We start from the raw sequence: 21887 nt of genomic DNA on the forward strand, positions 1-21887 counted from the left end.
TTGTAGTGAGGAATGGGAGCAGCAGGAAGGAGCCTGGGCTGGTGGTGATCACCTGGGTGCTGCACTTCCAGGAGGGTTTTATTTAATTTATTTCTTTGAAATCTTATCAAAACCATCCTAAAGACTCCACTGAGAGCAGCACAGGGGACCCAGCCTGCTCCCAGCTGCTCTTCCCTGAGCAATTTCCATCCAACTCCATCTCCTGCATCCCAGGATGTGGAGATCCCATCTCAGCCCCAGAGCCCCCTGAATCCATCACCCTGCAGATGGACATTTCTTTCCTAGACACTTTGTTTGGTGGTTGGAGATTTGCACTTGGGCTAAAGGAACTTTGTAAAATAGGTTTGATTCTCCTAAGAGTAATAATTGGAGTTTTAGTAGCAGCATTTTGTAACTTCAGTAAATGATGAGTAAGGCAGTGTTCAGTATTTTAGTTGTTCATCAAAAGGGGGCAGATGAAACAGGGAAGTTTTATAAATGTGATTGTTTGGCAAAAGATTTTGAGAAGATGGAAACTCTAAGTGAGATTGAAATGAGAGAGCTCTGAGATGCCTCAGTTACTGAACAGCTGGCAAACAATGGTGTGGCCTGTCCCAGACACATTTTATGGAAAATCCTTTTGCCAGGATCTTTTCTCCTGAGAAGCTGAGAGGCCTCAGGAATGAAATGTGAACTGTGGAATGCAGCAGGTGCATCTGTGGTTGTTTTTAATTAATAATCTCATGTGGTTGTTTTTAATTAATGGCCAATCCCAGCCCAGCTGTCTCAGACTCTCTGGTCACTCACAGGATTTTATTATCATTCCATCCCTTTCTATTCCTTCCTGGCCTTCTGCTGAAATCCTTTCTTCTATTCTTTTAGTATAGTTTTAATAGATCATTTTCTTTGAATATAATATATATCATAAAATAATAAATCAGCCTTCTGAACCGTGGAGTCAGATCGTCCTCATCCTGGGACCCCTGTGAACAGCAGCACAGTGGCCAGCAGAAGGGATGGAGCAGCACCCTGTGCTTGCAGACAGCTCCAAGGGGCAGAGCAGACCCTGCTGGCCTGGCACAGGGGCCCAAAGAAGAGATTTTAGGGTTTAAAATGGAACACAGTGTGGTAATGTGATGGTTCCTATAGGCTGTATGTAAATGCTGTAGGATTTGTGTCTTGGACTGGGTTGGTCAGTGAGAATGAGAATATTCAGCACAGAAGAAAATTTACGGTATTGGAACAGGAACCTCGCTCTCCTAACTTCTTATCCTCTCATCCTTTCTCTCTCTCATCCTCTTTCCCTCTCTCTTTACTTCTCTCAGCCTGCTCTGAGCTGTGGCTGGCAGCTCCAGGCAGGGCCCTGCACTTGGCCCTTTGCAATAACCCACAAATTCCAAGCTCAGAAGAAGATTTATTATATTGTAAGGGGAACCTTGCTCTCATCCCCTTTACCACACTCTTGCCTTCTCTCTCTTTACCACACTCTTTACCTCTCTCTCCCTCTTTTGGGCCTGGTGGCTCCAGGCAGGGCCCTGCACTTGGCCCTTTGCAACAAACCCCAATTCCAAGCCCAGAAGAAATTTATTGTATTGTAAGGGCAACTCCACTCTCTTTCCCTCTGTCTTTACCACTCTCTTTCCCTCTCTCTTTCCCTCTCTCTCCCTCTTTGGGGCCTGCTCTAAACTGGGGCTGGTGGCTCCCAGCAGGGCCCTGCACCCAGGTCCTGTGCTATAACCCTCAAATATCAAGACCAGATAATTTATTGTATTGTAATGGGAACCTTGTTCTCATCCTCTTTACCACACTCTTGCCTTCTCTCTCTTTACCTCTCTCTTTCCCTCTCTCTCCCTCTCTGGGGCCTGCTCTGAGCTGGGGCTGGTGGCTCCCAGCAAGGCCCTGCACCCAGGCCCTTTGCAATAAACCCCAAATTCCAAGCCCAGAAGAATTTTTTTGTATTGTAAGGGGAACCTTGCTCTCATCCTCTTTACCACACTTTTGCCTTCTCTCTCTTTACCTCTATCTCTCTCTCCTTCTCTGGGGCCTGGCAGCTCCAGGCAGGGCCCTGCACTTGGCCCTTTGCAATAAACCCCAATTCCAAGCCCAGAAGAAATTTATTGTATTGTAAGGGCAACTCCACTCTCTTTCCCTCTCTCTTTCCCTCTCTCTTTCCCTCTCTCTTTCCCTCTCTCTTTCCCTCTCTCTCCCTCTTTGGGGCCTGCTCTGAGCTGGGGCTGGTGGCTCCCAGCAGGGCCCTGCACCCAGGTCCTGTGCTATAACCCTCAAATATCAAGACCAGATAATTTATTGTATTGTAAGGGGAACCTTGTTCTCATCCTCTTTACCACACTCTTGCCTTCTCTCTCTTTACCTCTCTCTTTCCCTCTCTCTCCCTCTTTGGGGCCTGCTCTGAACCAGGGCTGGTGGCTCCCAGCAGGGCCCTGCACTTGGCCCTTTGCAATAACCCCAATTCCAAGCCCAGAAGAAATTTATTGTATTGTAACGGGAACTCCACTCTCTCATCCTCTTTCCCTCTCTCTTTCCCTCTCTCTCCCTCTCTGGGGCCTGCTCTGAGCTGTGGCTGGTGGCTCCAGGCAGGGCCCTGCACTTGGCCCTTTGCAATAACCCCAATTCCAAGCCCTGGCTCAGAGATCTCCCCTCTCCATCCATCCCCACCATCCCACCCCCCACGGCTCCTACAGACATTTCTGTTTTACCAAAGCCCCACCAGAAGCTCAGTGCTGGTTCTGGGATTGGTCCTAATTAAATCAAAATGTTTCTTTTCCGTGCTGCTGGGATCCAGGCCCAGCAGAGCAGCCCTGGGATCAAGAATTCCCCAATTTATGGTCCTCAAGGCTGTGGATAAACCCTGCACTGTCCCTGGGCCCACCTCTCTCCCAGGACCAGGGATTTGCTTAAAAACCCTAAATCTGGACAATATTCTCCAGGTGACAGCACCAAATTAAGGAATTCTCTCACTTCTCCATCCTGCTCTAAATACACCAGGCAAGAAAAGTTTCTATTAATTAATTATAAAGTTTCTATTAATTAATTCTATCAATATGTTATTATTAATAATATAATAATTAATAATATAATAATTAACAACATTCTATTATTAATTATTATATCATTAATAATAATATGAGTTATTATTTCTACATATATTTATTATCATTAAATTAATTGTAATTTTAATTAATAGAAACAAATGCTATATCTATATCTATGTCATATCAACTTAAATTATAATAAATTAATAAATATATAAAAATATATTATAAAATGATAAAAAATTAGTGTGTATAAATTTAATTTATAATAAATTAATACATTTAATTAAATGTATTAAACTCCTGCCCCACCTCTGGAAGTGTTCCAGGCCAGGCTGGATGGGATTTGGAGCACCTGGCACACTGGAAGGTGGCACTGGATGAGCTTTAATGTCCCTTCCCACCCAGAGCACGCCATGATCCCACTCTGTGGCTGTAAATCAGTGTATTTTTCTAGCAGACACACGTCCTGGGCTGCTAACTGATCTGGAATGAGCAATTTGCATCAGATTTCCCTTCAAACCCCCAGCTCCCCGAGCCACACCTACCTGGCCAGGGCACAGTCCGTCCGCTGACCTGTGGAGGAGACAGAGAGATGCAGAGTGAGGAGGGAGGGATGGGGAAATCTTTTAACATTTCTGTACAGAGGATTTTGGGAGAGATGGAGCAAAGCAGAGGAGAGAGGAGGGGAAGCTCCAAGGACAGCACCAAACCCACTCCTGCCAGCTCTGCTCCACCAAAGCCAACCAGGAGCCAGCTCAGGCTGTCCAAGCACTCCCATCCACGTGAATTCTTGGTTTTAAATTGAAATTAACCTCCCTGAGCACTCTAATTATTGACTTCTGCCAAAAAACTGGGCTTGTCAGTCCCTCCCTCCCTCCCTCTTCCCAGGGGAACTGGTGGGGCAAGAGATTCCCCTTCCCCCAGCCTCTGAGGAAGAGTGCAAACATTCCCAGATTTGTCAGCCCACAGCCTGAACGTGCTGGCACCGGAGCCTTTTCCAGAGCCAGACGTTCAGGGGTGTTGAATTTATAAACATATTTATAAAAACCACTCCGTTCACTTGTGCTGAGCTTTGGAGGAAGCAGCAGCAGCCAAGCTCAGGGATTTGCTAATTCAGCATCACCTCAAACACCACAGCAGAAGAGGCAGGAGGGAGCAGGGTGTGCTGCTGGGAGTGAGACAGGAACATTTCTTTGGTGGAAAAAAAAAAACCCCACACTGATTCCCACCAGCTGAAAATCCACCTTCCCTCCTGTTTTCCTGCTCCTGGGGAGGTGGAAGGAGGAGTGAGGGAAGCAGCTAATTGCTGATGGCTGACAATTAGCTGAGCACATCTTGATAGCCACTTTTGCTCTCCCCACGTAAAAGCCCAAACAGTGCATAATTGACATGAAAATGTTATTCTGCAGCAGAATTCCCAGCCATCTGTCCCCCTTTTTTCATCATGGAATATTCATCCAGAGAAATTACTGTGGCAGCATCAAGGGGCTCCTGCATTAGGGTGACAAATGGGGACAGGAGGCAGGGACATAATTACTTGCAGGGAGGAGGACTTGCTGCTACTTTTATTGCTGGAACTTGTCATCTTCAGATTAAGGCAATTTGCAGCACCACCAGGCTAAAAAATGGCACCTGAGGATGGGGCAGGGAGGAGAATAAAAAACAACAACCCCCTGAAGCTCCCAGGCACTGCAGACACACAGCTGGAGGCACATTTTCCTGCAGAGCTCCTAACCCTGCTCTGGGGACGTGTGGAGGGGATTTTATTGGCCCATGCCACAATTAAGTGACATTTTATGGATAAATCTAGGCATGGTCCCCAGTTTGTGGCATTAACCTGCTCCTGTGGGTTGGGAAATGGGAAATTCCTCCCTCTCCCAGCTCCTTGTGATCCCACAGATGACAGGAGGAGTTTTTTTGGGGCTCACCCTGACACTCCCTGCACAGAGGCAATATGAAAGCTCTGGTTTGCAAAAGGCAAATGAAGAAAACAGAAGCAGCCTTTAAATCCACACAGCAACACAGAAATCCCATTTAATTTCCTCTCCTTTCCCCCCCAGCACAGCTTGAGCTGGGTTCAGGGGGCAGGCAGGTTAAGAGGAGCCAGGGCTGGAATGCAGAGGTCAGCCAGGAGCCAGGAATGCCATCAGTCCCAGGGACAGCACTCTGCCACTCTCAGAGCTTCAGAGGCACAACAAAAACACCCTGAGGACACAAACTCTGCCTCCAGCCACCCTTTCTTCCAGGAGAGCTGGGGAGATGAGCACCCCAAAGCCAGGCACATCCTCCCCCCATGATAAACACAAAACTCTGAATTACTGCAGCAAGAAGGATTTCACTTTTCCAGAGCATTTCCAAACTGGAAACAAAGCCACACACTGGGATTTGCACCCCAGGAGCTGTGGGGGAGCCCAGCTCAGCCCCAAAATCAAAATGGTCACAAAATCAACCCAAGATGAACCCAAATGGTCACAAAATGAACCCAAGATGAACCCAAAGGGTCACAAAATCAACCCAAGATGAACCCAAATGGTCACAAAATCAACCCAAGATGAACCCAAATGGTCACAAAATGAACCCAAGATGAACCCAAAGGGTCACAAAATCAACCCAAGATGAACCCAAATGGTCACAAAATCAACCCAAGATGAACCCAAATGGTCACAAAATGAACCCAGATGAACCCAAATGGTCACAAAATGGGCCCCAGATGAACCCAAATGGTCACAAAATCAACCCAAGATGAACCCAAATGGTCACAAAATGGGCCCAAGATGAACCCAAATGGTCACAAAATGAACCCAAGATGAACCCAAATGGTCACAAAATCAACCCAAGATGAACCCAAATGGTCACAAAATCAACTCAAGATGAACCCAAATGGTCACAAAATCAACTCAAGATGAACCCAAATGGTCACAAAATCAACTCAAGATGAACCCAAATGGGCCCAAGATGAACCCAAATGGTCACAAAATCAACCCAAGATGAACCCAAAGGGTCACAAAATGAACCCAAGATGAACCCAAAGGGTCACAAAATCAACCCAAGATGAACCCAAATGGTCACAAAATGGGCCCAAGATGAACCCAAATGGTCACAAAATCAACTCAAGATGAACCCAAATGGTCACAAAATCAACCCAAGATGAACCCAAATGGTCACAAAATCAACCCAAGATGAACCCAAATGGTCACAAAATCAACCCAAGATGAACCCAAATGGTCACAAAATCAACTCAAGATGAACCCAAATGGTCACAAAATGAACCCAGATGAACCCAAATGGTCACAAAATGGGCCCAAGATGAACCCAAATGGTCACAAAATCAACTCAAGATGAACCCAAATGGTCACAAAATCAACCCAAGATGAACCCAAATGGTCACAAAATCAACCCAAGATGAACCCAAATGGTCACAAAATCAACCCAAGATGAACCCAAATGGTCACAGAATCAACCCAAGATGAACCCAAATGGTCACAAAATCAACCCAAGATGAACCCAAATGGTCACAAAATCAACCCAAGATGAACCCAAATGGTCACAAAATCAACCCAAGATGAACCCAAATGGTCACAAAATGGGCCCAAGATGAACCCAAATGGTCACAAAATCCACCCAGACAGGAGCCAGGGCTGAGCTGAGCCAGCTCTGCCCTGGCTTTGGACTGCTCAGACCTTCTCCTCTGCAAACCCCAGGTTTCTATGGAAACTTGGGGGCAGAGTTGAAGTGGTTTTGGCCAAGAGGATTTGCCCATCCCATGAAGGGAAGGAAATCTGCCTTTGTTCTGCCTCTAACAGCAAATGAATGTTCAGTTCTGGCTGCTGCCCCCTGAGTGATGCCCTCTGGACAGGCAGCACATTTCTCATGCTCTGAAATCCGTCTGTGCCTCTCCCAACCAAAGCCTGGGCTCAGCACTGGGCTGAACCCACAGAGGTGAGGAGCAGCCAAACTGCCACAGAAATGAAGGCTAAAAATTCTGAATTGATGAAAAAAATCAGCAGGTTTGGCCTAAGAGAGATCAGGAGGAGCTCACCAGGATGGTGTGAAGGAAAGGAACACAAATAAAGGTGAAAAATTCTGAATTGCTGAGTAAATCAGCAGGTTTGGCTCAGGAGGGATCATGAGGAGCTCACCAGGGTGGGTGTGAAGGAAAAGGAACACAAATGAAAGTTAAAAATTGTGAATTGCTGAGTAAATCAGCAGGTTTGGCTCCAGGGGGATCATGAGGAGCTCACCAGGATGGGTGTGAAGGAAAGGAACACAAAAAAAGGTTAAAAATTGTGAATTGCTGAATAAATCAGCAGGTTTGGCTCCAGAGAGGTCAGGAGGAGCTCACCAAGATGGGTGTGAAGGAAAGGAACAAAAATGAAGGCAAAAAATTCTGAATTGCTGAGTAAATCAGCAGGTTTGGCTCCAGAGGGATCAGGAGGAGCTCACCAGGGTGGGTGTGAAGGAGGGGGCACCACCCAAATGCACATTAATGCCTCATTCAGCATTTTGGTGTTCACCCCTCCTCTCCCCCATGCAGATCAGAGGAATGAATGAATGAATTAATAAAACACCAGCATGGCTCTGCACCACTAACCCAGGGCTGAGGAGCCCAGGAATGGCCAGGCTGGCTGTCCCTGCTCTCAGGGACACACACTCACTTTCTCCCAGGGTCTTCTGCAGGAGGTCGTGCTTGGCCTGGAGCTTGGTGATCAGGTTCCTGCCCTCCAGGTACTCCTTCATTTTCTGTGGAGGAGAAAACAGCACAGTGAGGGAAAATCATCTCTGAGCCAGGCTGGGGCTGCTGGGCTCTGATCAGGGGACAGGGACACTGAACTGACAGGGACACTGAATTGACAGGGACACTGAATTTAGAGTGACACTGAATTGACAGAGTGACATTGAATTGACAGGGACACTGAATATAGAGTGACACTGAATTTAGTGTGACACTGAATTTACAGTTAGAGGGACACTGAATTGACAGGGACACTGAATTTAGAGTGACACTGAATTTAGAGTGACACTGAATTGACAGGGACACTGAATTGACAGGTGACACTGAATTGACAGGGACACTGAATTTAGAGTGACACTGAATTGACAGGGACACTGAATTTAGAGTGACACTGAATTGACAGAGTGACATTGAATTGACAGGGACACTGAATATAGAGTGACACTGAATTTAGTGTGACACTGAATTTCAGGTGACACTGAATTTACAGTTAGAGGGACACTGAATTTAGAGTGACACTGAATTTAGAGTGACACTGAATTTACAGGGACACTGAATTGACAGTGACACTGAATTGACAGGGACACTGAATTTAGAGTGACACTGAATTGACAGGGACACTGAATTTAGAGTGACACTGAATTACAGGGACACTGAATTGACAGAGGGACACTGAATTTAGTGTGACACTGAATTTACAGAGTGACACTGAATTGACAGGGACACTGAATTCACAGTGACACTGAATTGACAGTGACATTGAATTTAGAGTGACACTGAATTTAGAGTGACACTGAATTGACAGGGACACTGAATTCACAGTGACACTGAATTTAGAGTGACACTGAATTGACAGAGTGACACTGAATTTAGTGTGACACTGAATTTACAGAGTGACACCGAATTTACAATTATAAAATGACACTGAATTTAGTGTGACACTGAATTTACAGTTACACTGAATTTACAGTTACAGTGACACTGAATTTCAGTTATAAAATGACACTGAATTTAGTGTGACATTGAATTTACAGAGTGACACTGAATTTAGTGTGACAATTTAAAGTTATTGAATGACAGTGAATTTAGAGTGACACTGAATATACAGAGTGACACTGAATTTAGTGTGACACTGAATTTATAGAGTTACACTGAATTTTACCATGACAGTGACACTGAATTTACAGTTATGGAATGACATGGAATTTACAGAGTGACACTGAATTTACAGTTAAAATGACACTGAATTTACAGTTAAAATGACACTGAATTTACAGTGACAATGACACTGAATTTGCAGTTAGAGAATGGCACTGAATTTAGTGTGACATTGAATTTATAGAGTTACACTGAATTTTACCATGACAGTGGCACTGAATTTACAGAGTGACACTGAATTTACAGAGTGACGCTGAATTTAGTGTGACACTAACTCAGAAATTCATGGTTAAAGCATGAACTAAGTCCTGGCTTAAGTATCTGGGCAAGCCCAAAGCTCAGGGCACTCACACTTGAGCCCAGCCAAGCCTGGCTCAAGGCTCTCAGAGGCTTTTCCAACCCTAACAACTCTGAAATTCTGTGTTCCACCTGCAGGGCAATTCCCACTGCTGCTCTCTGGGACCAGCTGAGCGTGAGGAGCCACCAGGGGAGCTGCCCTCACCCCTGGTCACAAAATGGGCACAAAATGGACCCAAATGGGCACAAAATCAACCCAAAATGGTCACAAAATGAACCCAAATGGGCTCAAAATGGGCTCAAGATGAACCCAAATGGTCACAAAATCGACCCAAAATGAACCAAAATGGTCACAAAATGGGCCCAAAATGAACCGAAAATGGTCACAAAATGGGCCCAAAATGAACCCAAATGGTCACAAAATGGGCCCAAGATGAACCCAAATGGTCATAAATCAACCCAAAATGGTCACAAAATGGGCCCAAATGGTCAAAAAATGGGCCCAAAATGAACCCAAACGGTCACAAAATGGACCCAAATGGTCACAAAATGGGCCCAAAATCAACCCAAATGGTCACAAAATGGGCCCAAAACGAACCCAAATAATAAAATTAAATTATAAAAATATTAAAATAATAAATAATAAAGATAATAAAAATAATAAAGATAACAATAAAGATAATAATGATAACATATAATAAAAATAAAATAAAAATAAAAATAAAAATAAAAATAAAAATAAAAATTAAAAAATGTATAATAATAATAATAATAATAATATAACCAGTCTGAAGGGGGGAGTTGAGGATAAATCTGGTTCTGGGGGCCCTCAGAGTCACAGGTGGAAGGACAGGGGGGTTGGAAGGCTCAGCTGCAAACAGAAGCTTCCAGATCAGCAGCTCAACTCCTCCTGGCAGAGTTAAGCTCCCCTTTGAAGCAGATCTAAACACTTAAGCCCAGCCTAAGGTGGGTCAGGCAGGGCAGGGCAGAGGCACTGGCTGGGACTTGCAAGGCTCCAGCTTTGAGGTGATTAAAAACATCAACAGGTACCAGGGGTTGCTTTAAAGAAGAAAAAAATGTTCCCATCCCCTGCAGAATTTGATTTTTTTTTGACTGTTTCCTCATGCCTCACATTCTGTGCCCTGCCTGCTGCGAGGAGGCTGATGAGAAAAAATGAAATTAATTACAAAATAAAGCTTCAGGCTCTTCTCAGAGAATTACAAAGATCCATTAACCCTGGATTTTGGGTGCAATAAAAACAGACAAAGGGAAAAATGAAATGAAATCAGCAAACTGCAGGAGAACTCCTGAGGGTTTCATCTGGGGCAGGGCACAGCTGGAGGTAAGAGCAGCCAGAACAAGGCAGCAGAAACTCAAATTGTCCCCTCATCTGTGCAGGGACAATTCAGAGGTGAAGATCAGCTGGGAGACACAGCCAGGAGCACTTTGCACCCCCAAATCCCAGCAGGGTGGGCACCTCTGAGCCCAAATCCCAGCAGGGTGGGCACCTCTGATCCCAAATCCCAGCAGGGTGGGCACCTCTGAGCCCAAATCCCAGCAGGGTGGGCACCTCTGAGCCCAAATCCCAGCAGGGTGGGCACCTCTGATCCCAAATCCCAGCAGGGTGGGCACCTCTGAGCCCAAATCCCAGCAGGGTGGGCACCTCTGAGCCCAAATCCCAGCAGGGTGGGCACCCCTGAGACGAAATCCCAGCAGGGTGGGCACCTCTGATCCCAAATCCCAGCAGGGTGGGCATCCCTGATCCCAAATCCCAGCAGGGTGGGCACCTCTGAGCCCAAATCCCAGCAGGGTGGGCACCCCTGAGCCCAAATCCCAGCAGGGTGGGCATCCCTGATCCCAAATCCCAGCAGGGTGGGCACCTCTGAGCCCAAATCCCAGCAGGGTGGGCACCTCTGAGCCCAAATCCCAGCAGGGTGGGCACCCCTGAGCCCAAATCCCAGCAAGGTGGGCACCTCTGATCCCAAATCCCAGCAGGGTGGGCACCCCTGAGCCCAAATCCCAGCAAGGTGGGCACCTCTGAGCCCAAATCCCAGCAGGGTGGGCACCTCTGATCCCAAATCCCAGCAGGGTGGGCATCCCTGAGCCCAAATCCCAGCAGGGTGGGCACCCCTGAGCCCTGCAGGACTCCCAGGCAGAACCAGCTGCACGTGGGATGAAGCAGAACCCACCCAGTCCGTGCCTCCCTCCCTGTGTGGGACACAGAAAAACCCCAGAAATTTCTGCCCCTGCTCCCCATCCTGATCCATCTCCTGTCAGGAAAACAGAGATTTTCCTCTCTCTCCCCCCTCCAAGAATAATTCCAAACCTGGAATTCAGCTGGATGGTAACTCCAGATCCACAGCATCAGCAGGACTCAGGAGCAGCAGATTTTATCCCCCATTTCCCCAAGTCTTAAGGCAAAAATAAACCCTCATTACCCCAAAGCACTTCACCCAACCAGCACTGCTCTGCTCCCTCCTCTCCCCAGAGATAAAACCCCAACATTTTACCTAAAACCCCAAATTCTGCTGGTTTGGAGGTGGAAGAACGGAGCCATTCCCCCCCTTGGCAGTGCCCAGGTGGGGCTGGTGCCAGCAGGGCCCCTGGCTGGGGAAGCAGGGCTGTAACCATGGCAGCAGCAGCACAGCCCTGGATTTTGGCTGGATTTTGGATGGATTTTGGCTCCCTGAACTCGCTGCTGCTCCACCTGCAGCAGCTCAGGGCTGGGCCCATCCTCCCCTGCAGGCTGGGAAGTTGGAATCAGCCTGAATCCAAATTAAATTTCCCTGAATTCACATCTCCCCTCGAGGCCCAACAAGAGATTCATCAGCACTGGGATGTGCTTCCAGTGGAAATACAGACCATTCCAGCCTGGAATAATAGATGGAATTATCTCCAGACTGGAATAATAAAAATGAGATGTTCACTCCAGTGAGCATCCTTCCACTAAATTCCCATCCCTGTACTTACCCAAGGCTCTGCCTAGGAATGCAGCCCATGGAATTTCCTCCTTGAGTCACATTAATATGGAATATTCTTTTAAATCAGCATTTTTCTGAAAGTTCCTCTCCCCCAGCACTCAGCACATCATGAGGTAAAAGGGAATTAAATCTCAGTTCTGCACTGCACTTTGTTTTTTATCCCCCACACAAAGCTCTGCCCTCAAGCCTCATTAATGCCCACCAGAGGGGTTTAAGTGACACTGACAGAGCTGGGAGATGCAGAGCTGGAAATCCTCACCAAGGCTCTTTCTAAGCCTGGTCAATAGCAGATCAATCCAGCATCTGATCAGGCTGCTTAGGAGGGTCCAAGAAAGGGAGAAAAACCCACCCAGAGTGAGCCCTGGGCTCCTCCTGCTCCTGTCTGAGCTCAAACCAGAGAGGAAATGCTCAGGGCTCAATTAAAAATCACTTTTCTAGCTCCACAACCCTGGGCAGGGTGGTCAATCCTGCCTGAACTGGAGCAGCTTCCCCACCCACTCCTCCCAACAGCCACATTCCCCTTCAATCCAGTTCTGGATTTTTCTAAGTCAAGGCCTAATGATCCATCCTGCCAGCTCAGTGCCATCTGCACTGAAAATTCAGATTTTTAACGAGCAGCACCATTCTGGGAAGAAGAAGGTGAAGGATGACCAAAGGCATGACAAATTAACCAGGGTAAGAGCCACGATTTTCATCTGCTACTCAGAAAGGTTTTGAATCTGGAAACAAATTCAATGGTTTAACATAAATCTGATGTAGGAAAAAGACACCCAGTCTGACATGAAATGCAATAGCAAAAAGCATCTTGTAAAAAACCCTGAATGAAAAGCTTAAGCAGGCTGAAATTGTAAGATGATAAAAAAATGAAAGAGCTAAACATTCTTTCAGTTTGCACCAGTTTGGAAATTTTGTGTTTACAAGCTATCAAGTTCTTTCTCAGAAAACTCCTTTTCAGACGCAGAAGAAATCAAATTTGACACAATTTACCCACAGACTACACTGGAATCAACAGAGAAATCCCAAAATATCTCCACAGAACTGAGAGCACACATTTCTAAACCCCAACATTCTTCCTCTGCTTGCCCAAAACCAGTGAGAGAAGAGTTTTTGTTAGACAAGAGCATCCCTTTGCACTCTGTTGTGAGGATAATTCTGAGTAGATCTCGTTGACAATGACAGAATCATGGAATGGGCTGGGTTGGGAAGGACCCCAAAGCTCATCCAGGGATGGGCAGGGACCCCTTCACTATCCCAAGCCTCTCCTTGGACCCTTCCACAGCTGTACCAGGGTCTCAGCACCCTCAGAGGGCAGAACCTCCCAAAAAGCCCTCCTAGATGCCAAGGAAGCAGGTGCTTACAGTGAAGTAGAACTGCTCAGTCTCCTGCTGGTTTGCCCTCCTCTTGGCAATGCTGGGTTTGCTCATGAACGTCTCCGACACCGTGGACTTCACCGACTCCATGGAGTTGCTGTACTGGAAGCAGTCAGAGACATCAAAGTCCTCGATGGTGACAATGTCCTGGATCGTCTGCAGCGTGGCCTCCATGGTCTTCTTCACCTGCCCAGCGAGGAGGAGAGAACCCAGAACCTCAAGGTTTGATGTGGTGAGTAAGAGCAGAGTGGGGGAGGCCCCTGGAGCACTGAGCTGACAAACAGACATGACTGGTTTCACACCCTGGCTGCTGTAATTAATCCTGGCTCATTAGAGCTGGCAGCACCCTGGACCTGCCAGGATCTCAGCTGGGATCTCAGGAGGAGATGGGATGAAATTCAACCTCAAAGCAAAGAAAGCTGGAGCCGAGATTCTCTAATTGTCTTTGCAACTGCATCTACTGGGCATCAAATGTTCATTACAAACAGGGCTCTGCTGCACCCTGCACTTCTATTGAAGGCCAGAATCAACTTTCTAGACATAAAAGGGGTTGCAAATTTTGCCCCAAAGCTGCTGAACACAGAGGTGCAGAGATCAGATCCCCACTCCTGCCTTCTTCTCATCTTGGACAGCCAATTAAACAAAAATCACTTGAGCTCAGGTTATGCAAACTCACTTCAAAACATTAAATTCCTCCTTTTCCCTTTGCTATCCAAATTCAACTTTAGCAACACAGCCAGGTAGGGATGGGAAGAGAGAGATGGGGGGGATTTTAAAAGATTCTCTCCACACAGCCAGCTCTCCTGTGAGATCACACTGCAATTAATGCACAAAATGCTCTGGCCTTCAGTTTTACCACAAATGTTAACACAAGAGGATCACAACAACCAGATTCTTCCATAATCAGTGCCCAACAACCACTGGAAGTGGCTGAGTTTTGGTTTTGAACTGACCTCTTCATTTTCAATCTTCAGCGTGGACAGGCGGGACTGCAGCTGCTGGCACCTCTGCACCAGCTCACTCTGGACTGGCTGCTGGGCACAGAGCTGAGACTCCTGCAGGACAAACAGCACAGCAGAGCATTGCAACCCCTCCTTCATTTACCAGGCACAAACATCCCATGAAGTGCTGAGCTTTAAAAACAAACCCAGCTTTAAAATCCAGCTTGAAAGGTGGATTTCAGCCAGAGGAGAAGGTCCTGCCCAAGTGCAGCTCCCTCCCTGAGAGGAACAACAGCAGGCAGATGATCCACTGTCACCTACATGCTCCAGGAAAAATCCTTTCCTTGGCATCTTCCCTCCTGAGGAGCTGAGAGGCCTCAGGAACAAACTGTGCCCAAGGATTCTCTGCTGCTGTGGGATGCAGCAGGTGGGGCTGGGATTGGTCTCTGTGGTTGTTTCTGATCAATGGCCAATCCCAGCCCAGCTGTCCAGACTGGCTGGGTCACAGACAAACCTTTGTCATTCATCCCTTTGCTATTCTTAGCCAGCCTTTTGCTGAAATCCTTCCTTCTATTCTTTTAGTATAGTTTTAATATCATATAGATCATAAAACAATAAACCAAGCCTTCAGAACATGGAGTCAGATCCTGGTCTCTTCCCTCATCCTGGGACCCCTGTGAACACCATCACAACCAACAGAGAAGAGCTCAGCATCAAAGAAGAGCTAGAAAACATCAGCTGCTGTCAGTGGTGTCACCTCACAGTGCTTTGGAAGGCTGGGGGTGCTTTATCCCCCCCATTTGGGGTCAATCACATCAAAAATCAAGGATTTACCCACCCACTTGGGTCAATCACATCAAAAATCAAGGATTTACCCACCCATTTGGGGTCAATCACATCAAAAATCAAGGATTTACCCACCCATTTGGGTCAATCACATCAAAAATCAAGGATTTACCCACCCATTTGGGGTCAATCACATCAAAAATCAAGGATTTACCCACCCATTTGGGGTCAATCACATCAAAAATCAAGGATTTACCCACCCATTTGGGGTCAATCACATCAAAAATCAAGGATTTACCCACCCATTTGGGTCAATCACATCAAAAATCAAGGATTTATCCGCCCATTTGGGTCAATCACATCAAAAATCAAGGATTTACCCACCCAGTTGGGTCAATCACATCAAAAATCAAGGATTTATCCGCCCATTTGGGTCAATCATCATCAAAAATCAAGGATTTGGTTCAGTGTTTCAGCCTGGCATCCTGGGGTGGGGGCACAAGGGGCTGGGATGGCTCAGCTGAGCCCCCTGCCCAGCACAAGAACAGGCTCAGGTCACTCCTGGATGGATCCAGGGCAGCTGAAATCCCAAATTCAGGCTGGGGAGCTGTCCCAGGCTCCCTGAGCTGCTCAGGAATACTCTCACCCCACAGCACAAGGAGCTTTTCCCTTTGGTTTGTTCTGGGTTTTGTGTGGCTTTTCCCCATAAAACCCTGACCTCACTGCCTGAGGAGAGACAGGATTGAAATGGGGAGTTTTATCCCACCCATGCACACACAGGATCACCTATTCTGATTTAATTTTTTATTCTGCACCAGCTGCATTTCTGAGCACTCCTCCAGCCCTGAGAGGCAGCAAGATGAATGACTCAGTCAATGGCAGCTGCTCCTCAATGACACTCTGCAGGTCATTCCTTTTCTTCCCACGATCTTACAGCATCAAAAGCACAAAAAAAAAAAAAAAATAAAATAAATCCAGGGAAAGTCATTTTCAGTCTGAAGGTTTCACTTAAAATGGAAGAGACAAAGAAGAGCCTGGAGCAGGGGCTGCAGTTCCCAGCCCAAAGGAAGAGGCTGCCTGCAAGAGCCCATCCTGCACTCTGTGCCCTGGGGACAATCTGGAAATGACCTAAATTGTCACACTGTGACAATTTCAGCTTGGGGGGGCTTCCAGCAGCTTCCAGCTGAGCAACCACACCTTGATAAACCCATCAAAGAGAGGGGTTTGCCTTGCCAAAAATGAGGAGTCCTCTGAGAGCCCTGGCTCACCAGGAGGATGCAAAAAGCAGCATTTGTGCTCTCAGGTTGCACACTCAGATGCTGCAAAAAACCAAAAAATTTGGGTTTCTTATATTGACCCTTCCAATCCCAAAATTCAGAGCTGTCCTGGGGATTCACCTGTGGCAAACCCAGCAAACCTGGTAGGTCTCCTACCCACATTTAGGAAATCTAATACATCCCCTACTTGTACTTAATGCTAAACCTAATTAAGCATTTTCACCTCAATGAAGGGCCAGGGATCAGCATCAGGATCAGCTCAGATTTAACAGCAGCACTTGCTCCTTCTCCCAGAATCTCTGGGGCTGCAAGGGACCTCTGGAGATCAGCCAGCTTTGACAGCCAGAAAAGGAAAACTCAGACATCTCTGCCATGAGCCTCTGCTGAACCTTTACCTCATCTCCCACCTCTGAGGCCCCCAAAAAAGCCAAACAGGCCTGGAGGGGGTCACTAAACCAAACAGGAGGGTGATGAAGAGGCAGAGCTGCAGGAGGGACCCACACTGACCATGTCCCCCATGTGGGGCTGGAACTCAAACTTCATGGGGGGGCAGAAGACGTTGTTGTACATCTCCATCAGCCTCTGCTTGTCACTGTTGGCATCCAGGTTCTCCACAGCGTTCTCAATGGCATCCAGGCCCTCGTGCTTGGACTGCTCCAGGTTCAGCTCGGCCGACAGGAACGTCCTCAGAGCTCTGTTGAGGCTGGCATGGTAGCCCAGGTCACAGCACTGCTGGAAAAACACACACAATTCCAGGTGAAGGCACACAACTCCAGGGGAAGGCACACAACTCCAGGTGAAGGCACACAACTCCAGGGGAAGGCACACAACTCCAGGTGAAGGCACACAACTCCAGGGGAAGGCACACAATTCCAGGTGAAGGCACACAATTCCAGGGGAAGGCACACAATTCCAGGTGAAGGCACACAACTCCAGGTGAAGGCACACAACTCCAGGGGAAGGCACACAACTCCAGGTGAAGGCACACAACTCCAGGGGAAGGCACACAATTCCAGGTGAAGGCACACAATTCCAGGGGAAGGCACACAATTCCAGGGGAATGAAGCTCCAAAACAGGAGTCTGGACGCTGCCAAAGGGCAGGAGTTGTGTAAATGGGGGATGAGTTGTGGGGTTTTTGTCAGCACATCTCTCACGGTCTGCACAGAGCACCTCAGCCTGCAAGCCCATGCAGATTTTACCACCAGGTTGTAATCATATAGCTTAAATTATAAACTGTGATAGAATCTTAAAGTATTGTAACATTGGTGGGGTTTTCTTGGAGATTTAGAGATTCATTTTCCATGGAGTACCAGAGACTCTTTTCATCCCACAATGAAGTGGTGAATTCACTGCTGGGGAAGGTGAAACAGGAAAGCTTTATCAATGTGATTGCCTGGCAAAAGATTTTGAGAATATGGAAACTCTAAGTGAGATTGAAATGAAAGCAGCTCTGAGATGCCTCAGTTACTGAACACCTGGCAAACAATGGTGTGGCTGGCTGAAGGCAATCCCCTTTGGATGGAACAACACCCTCTGCTTGCAGACAGCTCCAAGGGGCAGAGCAGACCCTGCTGGCCTGGCAGAAGGGCCCAAAGAGGAGATTTTAGGGTTTAAAATGGAACACAGCATGGTAATGTGATGGTTCCTATAGGCTCTACGTAAATGCTGTAGGATTTGTGTCTTGGACTGGATTGGTCAGTGAGAATGAGAATATTCAGCACAGAAGAAGATTTATTGGATTGTAACGGGAACTTTGCTCTCTTGCTTTTACTCTTGCTCTCTTACTCTTACCCTCTCATCCTCCCTACCCCTCTCTTCTCTGGGCCTGCTCTGAGCTGTGGCTGGCAGCTCCCAGCAGGGCCCTGCACTTGGCCCTTTGCAATTAACCCCAAGTTCCAGCCCTGGCTGCAGAGATCTCTGCTCTCCATCTGTCCCCACCGTGCTACCCCCATCTCGCCTACGGTTCACCAGCAGGGCAGTGGAGTTCCCTGAATTCTACCCTGACTTTTAGGGGTCTTGTTCCTATGAAAACACTCCCAAACCCTTAAATATCATCACTCAAAGGAAGAGGAGAGCAAGGCACTGAAGTGCTGCTGGAGAGACAAGCCACAGGATTTGGATCATCTATAAAAGCCAATCTGCACCCAAAGAATTCCACAATTCCAGCAAACTGCTGCATTCCAGGCACTTGAGGCAGGAGGAGCATGACCTGGACATGAACACAGAGGCATCCTAAGCCAGCAGCCAGCACTTGGGATGATTTCATTGCTGGGGTGAAACAGAAGAGCAAAAAAACTTTGAAGCAAGAAGTGGTTATGGTCAAGAATTTCCTGGCTGTGGCTGACCCTGGGATGATGTCACTGGGACACAATCAAGCAGCTTCATTTCCACCAGGCTGCAGAGCCAAGTTTGCATGTTTCAGAAAGGGGGGGGAGAAAAAAGGAGCTTTTCATTAGCATGAGATCAGAACCAGGCTGGATTTTTCAGGGAGCCCACCTTGTTGGAATGACAAGCAAGATTACATCCACTAGGAGAATATCCAAAAAGGAAAGAAAGAGACCATCTGCCTGATTGCTGTGCTGCTCTGTAAGCAGAATTCACATGAAAACTCCTCCTCTCACATCATTTGGGTCTCATCACTGTCATTGTTTGCAAACACAGAGGGGAAAAAAGGGGGGAAAAAGGAGGAGGGGTGGGGGGAGAGGGAGGAGGAGCTGCTGGACCAGTCCCTGCTCTCACAGAATTCCTGCCACCGGGTGCTGCAAGCCTGGCTCTGGTGCCAAACAAGCTGTGCCAGGTGGGAAGCCTTGGAAAAAGAGCTGCAGTTGCTGGTTGGGCTGCAGGCAGAGAATGAGGGGACTTTACATTCAATCAGAAAAAGAAAACAAGAAAAAAAACCAACCCAGCAACCCAAAAGCAAAACAAAAGAGGCTTGATTGAGAATGTGCACGTGTGGAGGCAGCCTTGGATGGAGAGGCACTCACAGCTACTGCTCACTCTGCAGGGCTGGGCCGGCAGCCCTGGGAAAGATGGGGCTGGGACAGGGATCGGGACCAGGACCAGGACCAGGACCAGGACCAGGACCAGGACCAGGACCAGGACCAGGACCAGGGTCAGGATCAGGGTCAGGATCAGGGTCAGGATCAGGACCAGGATCAGGATCAGGACCAGGATCAGGATCAGGATCAGGATCAGGACCAGGATCAGGATCAGGACCAGGATCAGGATCAGGACCAGGATCAGGATCAGGATCAGGATCAGGACCAGGACCAGGACCAGGACCAGGACCAGGACCAGGATCAGGATCAGGATCAGGACCAGGATCAGGACCAGGATCAGGATCAGGACCAGGATCAGGATCAGGATCAGGATCAGGACCAGGATCAGGATCAGGATCAGGATCAGGACCAGGACCAGGACCAGGACCAGGACCAGGACCAGGATCAGGACCAGGATCAGGACCAGGACCAGGACCAGGACCAGGACCAAGACCAGGATCGACGGACAGGTCGGATCAGGACCAGGATCATCGGATCGGTCAGGACCAGGCCAGGACCAGGACCAGGACCAGGAGGACCAGATCGGACCGGCAGCCAGGACAGACCAGATCATCTCAGATTTAACAGCAGAACTGAATTTCCTTCAGCCGTTTTCACTGAATTTTTGGGGTTGCAATCTTTGGGGTGATCTGGAGATCACCCAGGCCAAGGCAGGGTCACCTGGAGGTGACACAGGGACACGTCCAGGTGGGTTTGGGGTGACACAGGGACACGTCCAGGTGGGTTTGGGGTGGCTGCAGAGAGGGAAACTCCAGGACCTCCCTGGGCAGCAGTTCCAGGTCTCTGCACCCCCATGGGCAGAAGCTCTCTCCCATGGTGAGGTGGAATTTATTGTGGTGGAGTTTATTGCTCCTGAACAGAGCCTGGCACCATCCTGACATCCCTTGGGGAGATGGGCATGGATGGATGGGAGATGGGCATGGATGGATGGGAGATTGGCATGGATTGGTGGGAGATTGGCATGGATGGATGGGAGATGGGCATGGATGGATGGGAGATTGGCATGGATGGATGGGAGATTGGCATGGATGGATGGGAGATTGGCATGGATGGATGGGAGATGGGCATGGATGGATGGGAGATTGGCATGGATGGATGGGAGATGGGCATGGATGGATGGGAGATGGGCATGGATGGATGGGAGATGGGCATGGATTGGAGATGGGCATGGATGGATGGGGGAGATGGGCATGGATGGATGGGAGATGGGCATGGATTGGAGATGGGCATGGATGGATGGGGGAGATTGGCATGGATGGATGGGAGATTGGCATGGATTGGTGGGAGATTGGTACACACTGAGGGGAGATTTTCTGGATTGATGGGAGATTGATGTGGACTGATGGGACATTGGCATGGACTGATGGGAGATTTCATGGATTGATGGGATATTGATATGGACTGATGGGACATTTTTTGGATTGATGGGATATTTTTTGGATTGATGGGATATTTTTTGGATTGATGGGAGATTTTTTTGGATTGATGGGAGATTTCATGGATTGCTGGGATCCTTTTTGGATTGATGGGACTCCCCCTCAGCCTTCCCTCTCCGGCCCCCCCAGTCTCTCCCCATCAGGGAGATGCTCCAGACCCCAAATCCCCTCTGGGGGTTCTGCTGGACCCTCTCCAGCACCTCCCTGTCCCCCCCAGCTGCAGAGCCCAGAGCTGGACACGATTCCTGCCGTGGGACAGGTGCCCATGCACCCTCCCAGTGTGACCAGTTTGTCCTGCCAGTGTCCCCAGAGATGCACTGGGAGCCCACAGGGGAGTTCCAGTGTCCCACCCACCTGGCTCAGAAGGTGCTGGCTCTGTGCTCCTGCAGCCACTGACACAAAACATTTCCCCCACTTAAAAGGTTTTTTTTTTTCCAGCCCAGTGTTCCATGTTTATAAATGTGCACCAGTCCTGCCATCCCTTTTCTGGGTTATATAAATGTTTGATGGAATCATTCTCCAAGGAAATCAATTTTTCATAAGGATTTAATGATAACTCATTCAAATTCCCTTCCCAACATGACAGCTGATTAACCCTTTGCCACTGAGCTTTCAAACAGGCCCAAAAGTGGGAGATTTAAGGGGAAAATCCCTTTGTTTTAAACTGCAGCTCACACTTGGGAGGGCAAGGATGAGATCCTGGAGCCACACCTACTCCTGGAGGAGCAAAGCAGGCTCTGGACTCTCACACACATTTTTATCTTTTTTTTTTTCCTTTTTCAAACCCTGTCCTAGTGACCCTTTTATAAATATG

The 21887-nt window shown here is 47.9% G+C and overlaps 1 protein-coding gene across 1 annotated transcript in view; it reads right to left on the reverse strand.

Moving 5' to 3' along the window:
• The window catches only part of SRGAP2 (SLIT-ROBO Rho GTPase activating protein 2), a 130044-nt gene that overhangs the window by 41711 nt on the left and 66446 nt on the right, over window positions 1-21887 (reverse strand). The window contains exons 5-9 of the mRNA XM_050984953.1: window positions 17085-17804; window positions 14527-14628; window positions 13562-13759; window positions 7691-7775; window positions 3581-3608 (exon numbers count right to left, since the gene is read on the reverse strand). Coding sequence (XP_050840910.1) covers window positions 3581-3608; window positions 7691-7775; window positions 13562-13759; window positions 14527-14628; window positions 17085-17804 — 1133 coding nt within the window. The remainder of the gene's footprint in view (window positions 1-3580; window positions 3609-7690; window positions 7776-13561; window positions 13760-14526; window positions 14629-17084; window positions 17805-21887) is intronic.

Source organism: Serinus canaria, chromosome 26 (assembly GCF_022539315.1).
Source record: "Serinus canaria isolate serCan28SL12 chromosome 26, serCan2020, whole genome shotgun sequence".
Classification (NCBI taxonomy): Eukaryota; Metazoa; Chordata; class Aves; order Passeriformes; family Fringillidae; genus Serinus; species Serinus canaria.